Source organism: Salvelinus sp. IW2-2015, linkage group LG13, assembly GCF_002910315.2.
Source record: "Salvelinus sp. IW2-2015 linkage group LG13, ASM291031v2, whole genome shotgun sequence".
NCBI lineage: Eukaryota > Metazoa > Chordata > Actinopteri > Salmoniformes > Salmonidae > Salvelinus > Salvelinus sp. IW2-2015.
Genome location: NC_036853.1, coordinates 21,777,659 through 21,787,325, shown reverse-complemented (window position 1 = coordinate 21,787,325; position 9,667 = coordinate 21,777,659). Strand labels below are relative to the sequence as shown.

Here is a 9,667-nt window from a genome sequence, read left to right as displayed (position 1 = left end):
TAGGGTTAACCCACTTGGTGGGAATTGTAACATGGCTCATATAGCGAGGACCGCTACACTGCCCCCTCTGAACAGGAAGGCACATCCCTGTGCTTTGACTAATCTCAGCCCCACCCCACAAGTCCCGGTCTGTGCGTTCCGATGGCCCCACGGCCACCATCCCACTTCTGACACCAATGTAGTGAATGGAAGGAGCGGGAAGCGAACCCTGGTGTAAAAGGGAAACACCCTACGCATCGCGCCAATAAGGTAAACCCACTTGGTGGGGATTGTAACATGGCTCATACATAGAGAGGATTGCTTCAATACATACGCACAATCTTAAGCAGATCCTGCAAAGGGATGAGAATAGAGACGAGAGGTGACTTTGCTGTCGTGTCTTCAGTCCCTCATGTCTGTGGTAATGCTTTCAGACACCTCTACACTGGCAGGAAGAGACCAGCTAAATGCAATGACACACACACAGAAATTAAGAGGACTGACAAAATCCATGGAAACCATTAGCTTTTATTGTTCTAGTTATTTTTACAAAATGTGCTATTCCCTCATACTTAAAGAATGTTTTGTTTTGAATGGATGCCAATTTCACCATGATCAGACTAACTATATAAAACTAATAACACCCCCGGCAACAAACAAAAAAAATCAAGCAAGTCACCTTGGCATACGGAGAATCTGTTTAGTTTAATAAAGCAGACTTTAGTGCTACCTTGTGTTCCAACAAGGCATGAGATTACAGTAACAACATGTTCACAGGAACTCCCACTTCTGGGAGTACACTTCTGCCTTCTGCTTCAGTTCTCGACAGAGAAAGTCATTATTTGATCATTAAACTATATGTGAAAATCAATATGACTAAGGTACATATGTAAGATCTTAATTTGATCACTTTGTTGCAGGAGAACTTTGCTGCAATGCAGGAAATGTAAAACTTGCAGTGTATTTGAGGTTTGAAATGTACAATTACAAAAAATGTATCAGCCCCTACAAGAATATCCACTAATTGTAATCCACATAATTCCTGTTGCTGCAGGACCATCTTCATGCTGTAGCAAACTGGCTCAAATTAAGATCCTACATCTGTATATACTGATGGTACAGTAGTTAAATGTGTGTGTAATGTATGAAAAAAAACATATTTAAAAAAGCCTCATCAGTAACAGAAATGCAAAACCCAGTTCAGCATTAGAGGTGAGGTGGAGCTGGTGAATGCCAAGACAACAGTGGAACATTAGGTTCATTCTACATAGGCAAATTGAGAAGCAAACAGGTCTGAACAGTGTTTCGTACCACTTTATAGAGCCTTTACTCCCAACTCAAATGTTATTTCAAAACAACATAAAACTACAACATATCCAACAGTCACACATAGTGGTCCCAGCTACTGTATGACACAAACACCCACTTAAACATGCTTTGGGAAATATTCCCCTCAGGTCTGACATATCAAATCTCCAAAATGCAGCACTATCTGGTGTTTAAAATGTCCTCAATCTTTAAATGTTTTAATTTGACCTTCCAACTCCCTTAAGACTGTTGATACTCAGTTGCTAGGAGCAAACTAAGAGCAAATCTCTTGTTGCGGTGGATTAGTGCCTACAGYTCCAACCTGTCATTTAGACACAGTGGCCTCAGCTGTTGATATTGCACCATAACATCTGATAGAAGAGGCTGCAGCAGGTGGAAAACCAAGGACACTAGCCTCTTGGTGTCTGCCTGGTGTGCTATAGTGAAGGGAGCACACTAACAATAGAACAGCCACTTACTGTCCATCATTGACTAATATAATCCATTTTAGACTTTTCTACACTGCCAAAAAATATGAGATTGGATCAAATCAACTCATCATCGTGTGGTGTCTGGTGTTTCTTACTAGCAGTGCTGTCAATCTCATTACAATGACTGAAGGCCTATGGAGGAGGATGAGGTGGAGTGTGTGTGGAGTGGGACTGGATTATTTTGAAATCAAAAGTAGCTGAGAATAAGTAGGACCCAGGGCTCTAAGGTGTCACATCCTCCAAACCCAATCAAAATCGCACCTCGCTCTCTTTTTTGTGCTTTGAAACAGAAAACGGCTACCAAAACTCAAACCAGCCACACACAAATCATCACAAATCATATTCAAGTCAATAGAACACCTAACATCACACACATTGTATAGACGCACTGTACAGCTAAACCCGACAAAACCAAGAATCAACGTTGTCCAAGTCATTGATCGTATTAAAAAAACCTCCACTCGCAACTTCAAGGAGAAACACTAGATTGCATTGGGGGGAGTGATATCAGTGATATGTTACATTAGGAAAACAGTCTGCTTTATAAGCAAGCAGTGTTTTGTCTTGTATTGACGACACGTTAGGAATGAATTCATCTTTGAAATGAGGGTTGAGAGCCCGTGAAGGTCATACATAGAGCAGGCCTGTCAGATGTCTTGCTGCATCTCCACGCTGTAGGAGGCGCTGTCCAGAGCATCTGGCGTCGTATAGATCCAAGTGAATAGAGATATCCATATATTATTAAGACGTAACTATCAGTCACATGATATGGTTCCTGTGTTGTATGTGATTGTGTCTGTCGTTCACTTGAGATCTTGAGCTGCAGTATGTCCGATGAGGTTGGTCTACTATTAGAGGAGTGGGGGAACAGCTACAATGTTCAATAAGTACACATAGAACAATATACAGTAAGTAACACTTGATTGCAACATCTATGGAGTGTTTTAGTTTTAGTTAACATGTCAAGAAAGGCAAGACCAAAACAAAATCCCTAATAATAATGTAAATCAACAGCAGACGCTGGCTTTCCTAACGTTATGGGAATGTTTGGAAAACCTCACCAGGCATCAGATCATCAACGGTATAATAATTCCAACAAGATGACTCTCCCGCTCTCCAATAAGAGGTCCTGGAGCCAAAGGAGAAGCCATTTGGAACACCAAAAGGTCCACGGGATACAGGAGGAGGTTGTGCATATTCCATTGTTGGAGAGAGGTTCTGGGCCAAATTGGATGTCAAACGAAAAGATGGGTGTTTGCAATATGTCAGAAACTCCAACTACCCAACCAGAGGGTATGGAGCTAATGACATCCAGCTGATTACCTTCCCTTCCAGTCAATAGAAGAATAGGTTCAAGGGATCAGATTGGAATTGGGCCCACCCCTACACCTGTTCTTGCTTCACTGCATGTGCTGATGACATCACTGATTCTTCCATCTGCTGTATTCTTTACGTTTGCGCTCAAACAGCCAATCAGTGGAGACACCATGCAATAACATGCAGCACGGCAGCCAATGAGAGACAAGCACAAAGTGATGTAGGAAAATGTCATAAGACAGGCGCCGACTAAAACCCCTAAACGACGAAGGGTCAAGCACATCTTTTCCAGAAAAAAACTCCCCACAAAAATAAGTTACAACTTGTCATACTTCCATCTATTAACAGTTCATATTATTAGTTCTGACTCTCTGGTCTTTGTTTCTTTATATACACTAAAGTGAGGAACAGTACAAGGCACACATTTAACGTTTTGAATTGTTACAGATATAAATAACTGACAAAAAGAAAATCAACAGGAGTAGTGTGCTCTCCTCCAGCTCGGTCCACCGTGCTTCCAACTGACAGCTAGCTCCTCTTCAGCTCTGTTTAAATGATTTCATCATTCTTCTCCTCTGTGCTTAGAGGACCACTTTGAATGTTGTGTATGTATCCATCTCATCCTGTCCCTAGCAACTTCAGCTGGTTGGCTCGCAGCTTGGCCCCAAAACAAGGCAACAACAAAGTCAGACGTGGTTCCATTGATGGTCAGTTCATGGTATGGTCAGGTCACGGTCGGTCTACTGTGGTCAAGTGTGAGTCAGATGGTCAGTCAGATGATGTCTACGAAGCTGCCAGGGAACAGTCCGGTCCTGCCGTTCCTCTGGAGTGTTCCTTTGAACCAGCCGTCCTCCCTCTTCCTGTGAACAAACACTATGTCTCCCTCTTTGAGCTCCAGCTCTGCATCACTCTGAGGGGGGTAGGACACCACCACTCTGTACCTGGGGGGGGGGGGGGGGGATCAGAGGGGATACTGTACTGACACACTTTGCAGAAGCACAGGAGATCAGAGACGCCACACACACACACACAATTCCAGCAGAATCACAACATCAGACAGACCTTTAACAATATGTCACTGTTCTACAATATAAGAAATGCTGTACCTTTCGCATAGGATTGGCCGAGCGTCGTGCTGCTGGGAGGTGAGGGAGGAGCATGCCTGGCGAGGGGGCGGGGCAATGGGGGCACATCCATCCAAGGGGCTGCTCTTACGGTGTGTTAACTCCGGGGCTGAGGAACAGGAGGATGAAGAGGAGGCAGTGGCTGCAGTAGACTCAGGCTCCACAGGGCAGGGGACTGCACGGCCATGGTTACCCACGACAACGCCAGCAGAGGAGGGAGAAGGGGTGATGTCGGGGCCCATGGCCCCCTGGAAGACCTCCCCCGTAGCAGCCTGCTCTGCCTCCAGGGTGGGGGATGAGGGGGGAGAGGGGCGAGACTTCCTCTTGTTAGACGACAACAGCTTCAGAATACCTTTCTTTTCCCTCTGCAGAATGAAAGAACGATAATGATGTAAGCTGCATATAGACTGTCTTACAGGAACTCACTGTGTGGACAGACAAATCTGCATAAACATAATCCATTGTCATGGTCATTAGGGCCTGATGAGAATTTGCTCCAGACTAATCACTGTTGTGTAATGATGTCTTCAGGGCTGCCGCCAGCAGAGTTTCTCTCACTCTCTAACTCAATTCCCAGGGCCCACCCGTGAAAGAGAGAGCTGTGTGTGAGAATTTGTTTCTAAAGATAAACTGGAAGGACTCCTGTGTTCAACAAAAATACTGAGCGCCTGGTATTCAAAACAAGGGAACCAGAAACTTAGTGCAAATGTGAACTATTTCACCAATCCACTGTAGCCGTGTTTCACATCAGCCAAATATGCTAGGCATGATAGAAGTAGCTACAGTGGCAAGAAAAAGTATATGAACCCATTGGAAATACCTAGATTTCTGCATAAATTGGTCAAAAAATTTGATCTGATCTTCATCTAGGTCACAACAATAGACAAACACAGTCTGCTTAAACTAATAACCCACAAACATTTATACGTTTTCATGTCTTTATTGAACACGCCGTGTAAACATTCAGGGTGGGAAAAGTATGTGAACCCTTGGATTTAATAACTGGTTGACCCAACTTTGGCAGCAATAACCTCAACCAAACGTTTTCTGTAGTTGCGAATCAGACCTGCACAACGGTCAGGAGGAATTTTGTACCATTCCTCTTTACAAAACTGTTTCAGTTCAGCAATAGTCTTGGGATGTCTGGTGTGAACTGCTCTCGAGGTCATGCCACGGCATCTCAAATCGGGTTGAGGTCAGGACTCTAAATGGGCCACTCCAGAAGGCGTATTGTCTTCTGTTGAAGTCATTTTGTTGTTGATTTACTTTAGTGTTTTGGGTTGTTGTCCTGTTGCATCACCCAACTTCTGTCGAGCTTCAATTGGCAGACAGACTAAACTTCTCCTGAAAAATGTCTTGATAAACTTGGGAATTAATTTTCCCGTCGATGATAGCAAGCTGTCCAGGCCCCAACGCAACAAAGCAGCCCCAAACCATGATTCTCCCTCCACCATACTTTACAGTTGGGATGAGGTTTTGATGTTGGTGTGCTGTGCCTTTTTTTCTCCACACATAGTGATATGTGTTCCTTGAAAAACAACTCAACTGTAGTTTCATCTGTCCACAGAATATTTTGCCAGTAGCGTTGTGGAACATCCAGGTGCACTTTTGCAAACATCAGACGTGCGTTTTTTTGGACAGCAGTGTCTTCTTCCATGGTGTCCTCCCATGAACACCATTCTTGTTTAGTGTTTTACATATCGTAGACTCGTCAACAGAGATGTTAGCATGTTCCAGAGATTTCTGTAAGTCTTTAGCTGACARTRTAGGATTCTTCTTAACCTCATTGAGCATTCTGCGCTGTGCTCTTGCAGTCGTCTTTGCAGGACGGCCACTTCTAGGGAGAGTAGCAACAGTGCTGAACGTTCTCCATTTATAGACAAGTTGTCCTACCGTGGACTGATGAACATCAAGGCTTTCAGAGATAATTTTGTAACCCTTTCCAGCTTTATGCAAGTCAACAATTCTTAATCTTGGGCTTTCCGAGATCTCTTTTGTTCGAGGCATGGTTCACATCAGGCAACGCTTATTGTGAGTGTTTTTTATAGGTTAAGGCAGCTCTAACCAACATCTCCAATCTCGTCTCATTGATTGGACTCCAGGTTAGCCGACTCCAATTAGCTTTTGGAGAAGTCATTAGCCATACTTTTTTCCAACCTACACTGTGAATGTTTAAATTATGTATTCAATATAGACAAGAAAAATAAACTAATAACACAAATTATTGTAAAGAACACTATGTTTTTCTGTTGTTGTGACTTAGATGAAGGTCAGATTAAATTAAATCCAGGTAATTCCAAAGGGTTCACATACTTTTTCTTGACACTTTATATACAAACGTGAGAGATATGCTAACATTGCAGATAGGAATACTGATGGCTAAGTTGTGGGGATGTAATGATTCACTGATATGCATCGGTCCCCAGTTCAAATGTTTAAGATATGGAGTGCATCGGTCCGCGGGAGCCCAAACTGTGCGCAGCTTCGCGCGCTGACCAATAGGTCAGCCTATTCCTGATCTGGCACATCTGCACGTCACCTTCAGCATTCAAATGTTTGTAAAATGGCTGGCACAATATTATCGATCAAACAAGTCGACTAAATGGGGTCAGCTGTAGTTGAAAGTGTTCTACAGGGATGCTGGCCATGTTGAGTCCAATGCTTCCCACAGTTGTGTTAAGTTGGCTGGTGGACCATTCTCTTGATACACACATAAAACTGTTGTGTAAAAAACCCAGCAGCATTGCAGTTCTTGACACAAACCGGTGCTCCGGCACCTACTACCATACCCCTTTCGAAGGCACTTAAATCTTTTGTCTTGCCCATCAATCCCTCCGAATGACACGCATACAAAAATCCATGTCTCAATTGTCTCAAGGCTTCAAAATCCTTCTTCAATTAACTTGTCTCCTCCCCTTCATCTACGTTGATTGAAGTGGATTCAACAAGTGACATCAATAAGAGATCACAGCTTTCACCTGGTCAGTCTGTCATGGAAAGAGCAGGTGTTCTTAATGTTTATTATGAGATAGGGGTGAAATCCAAAGTTGTGCTATATATGAGCTCCATCAGCAGATTTTAATTTAGAATGGAAAATAAATGTGTTCATGCATCAAATGTTAGTGCATCGAATCGTATCACATCAAACCGAACTAAAACGTATCGTTCCTGTATGGTATCGGATCCCAAGTATCTAGATACGTATAGAATCATCTGGAAAGGGATCGATGCACATCCCTACTAGGGTGCTATCACGAATGCCCACCTTGCCATCCTTGTCCAGCCGACAGGCGAGGGAGGAGTTAGCTGACATGGAGTTGCCGTTGCCGACAGGCATGGTGAGGACTGCCACTTGTCGCAGGGCATCGCCATCCAGGGACGCGGCGCTGACGTTTGGGGGGGTGAGGGAGGCAGCAGCACATCCCAGAGCCACCCCAGCGCGGACACAGCCCTGGGCAGGGTTGGAGGAGGAGGAGCAGGTCTGGGATTGGCACACTGCCAGGTAGGCTACAGATGTCTGTGACTGGATGGGCGTCACAGCAGCCGTGGGCCGGTCCTGACTGTGGCATGCAGCTGGGGGCAGAGAGGCATGTGGTTAGACTATACACACAGAACCATATGCCCCTTTCATCATATATTCACAATCACATACACTATCCTACACTGGCTACATGGAATGTATGCCTGCACCCTTCCTCTTCCCCCAGGGGACCCTACCTGTCCTGACAGCGTTGCGTGCCTGGTTAACAGTCATCTGGGACGTCATGTGCATGAGCACCTTGGCCTGTCCCGTTGTCACGTGAGCAGCCGTCACCATGCCCGCGGGTAAAGGGCTGGAGAGGGCGGGGCCCGGGCAGATGGGGAGGGCCTTGTTGAAGTCAGGCCCTGGAACGATGGCCCCCAGAGGAGTGGAGGGGCTGACGATGGTGACCCCTCGCCCAGCCTGGGTGCACAGAGCAAGGGGCACTTTGGGCTGGGTGCTGCCGGACACCGTCCTAATGGGACAAACAGAGGACAGGGAGGAGGGTTAGGGCTGGGGAGCCTTAGGAACGCTGCATATACAGAGATAATCAGTGTGTACGTGTGTGCGTGTGTGTGTGCACATATAGTATATATACACACACACGTGTATGTATGGTGTGTGTGTGTGGTGTGGTGCGTAAGGTCTGCGTCAGACCTGCTGACGGGGCTCATGTAATTGCCAGGAAACACTCCTATCTTGCCAGTGTGCATGGATGTGCCTTTGAACCATCCATCTTGACAGCGCTCCAGCACCAGGAACATCTCTCCCTTCCTCAGCTCCAACTCATCCTCCTTACGGGGGGTGTAGGGAAACAGGGCCACGTAGCTGGAGAGGGAGGCGAGAGAGACGGGAAACATCAAACACATATGGACACACACACGGGGACTGTCCAATTACCCTCAGGAGGAAATGAGTCAATCGAAGACGTGTTGTGTTTCGAACATTTAGTCTGTCACATGAGCTAAATTTACCCCCCTACCACAGTCTAAAGAATGTTCATCAACATCTCCTCTCTCTCTCTCTCTCTCTCTGAAACCCTTACTGGAAGACAGAGGTGGACAGTCCCTTCTGGACTGGTCTTCCTACAGTACATTAAGAGAAAGCTGCACTATACTACTATAGAGGAATGCTATGGTTACGTTCTGAATGACACAGCTATGTGGGTCAGAGCACCACAGATGTGCTGTAAAGGGAGTGGGAAAGGCATGTCTCCAGGAACCTCAGAGGCTTTAAAGAACCACTGCTAAAAGACAGCAGACACTTTCACTGGTGTCAGGGGAGGGGAAATGAAGAAGAATGTAGACACACGGACAGATACACGCTTTGGGGAGGTGGGCCGTATTTAATTCCAATCAGGTGTCTGGAGTCTCAAAGGAGTAATGATGTGAGGGGCCAGGGGTCAAAGGTGACAGACAGGGTCTCTGATAGGACCCAGGAGACTGTCCCCCACAGGTGTTGCCCTTTCATCCGTCAACAGAGCTCTGGGTCAACCTCTGGTGCTCCACACTGACAGCTTAGGGGTCATTCAGAGGCTTGGAGAACTCCCAGAACCCACCCAGAAGGACCCATGCCCTAGCCATGTGTGGAACCTGCTGTTTCACTGCATGTTCTCTCGGGTTTAGCGTGCTTGTACTTTATACGTGGAAGAGTGTTACATGCATCTGTGTGTGTGTACTCACACTGTGGGTCTTTGCCGCCCACACTGTTCGCTAGTGCTGGGGAAGGGTCTCTGACTGGCAGCCAACGAGGAGGCTGCTCCCACCGCTGAGGATTGTGGTGGAGGCGGCGGGGGAGGAGGGAGAGCATCCTGTCAATGAAAACAACAAACATCAACAACGACAGTCTGAAAGAGATTAGACAGCATATTAGAACAGTTTACAGTAAGCTTGAATCGAATCTCTCACATACAAAAACATCTTTGTATG

General features: G+C 45.7%; 1 protein-coding gene across 2 annotated transcripts in view; it reads right to left on the bottom strand.

Annotated features, from left to right (window-relative positions):
• Window positions 1–489: 489 nt before the first annotated feature.
• Window positions 490–9,667, bottom strand: part of LOC111972298 (E3 ubiquitin-protein ligase SH3RF1-like) — a 52,329-nt gene continuing 43,151 nt past the window's right edge. The window contains exons 7-13 of one of the 2 annotated variants that reach the window (XR_002878414.1): window positions 9,422–9,549; window positions 8,397–8,567; window positions 7,937–8,214; window positions 7,485–7,792; window positions 4,202–4,584; window positions 2,840–4,036; window positions 490–2,626 (exon numbers count right to left, since the gene is read on the bottom strand). Coding sequence is in view for 1 of the 2 variants with exons in the window: in XM_023999261.1 (XP_023855029.1) it covers window positions 3,868–4,036; window positions 4,202–4,584; window positions 7,485–7,792; window positions 7,937–8,214; window positions 8,397–8,567; window positions 9,422–9,549 (1,437 nt within the window). In the remaining variant the exon portion in view is untranslated. Of the gene's footprint in view, window positions 4,037–4,201; window positions 4,585–7,484; window positions 7,793–7,936; window positions 8,215–8,396; window positions 8,568–9,421; window positions 9,550–9,667 lie in introns of both variants that reach the window. The other variant, XM_023999261.1, reaches the window with a different exon arrangement.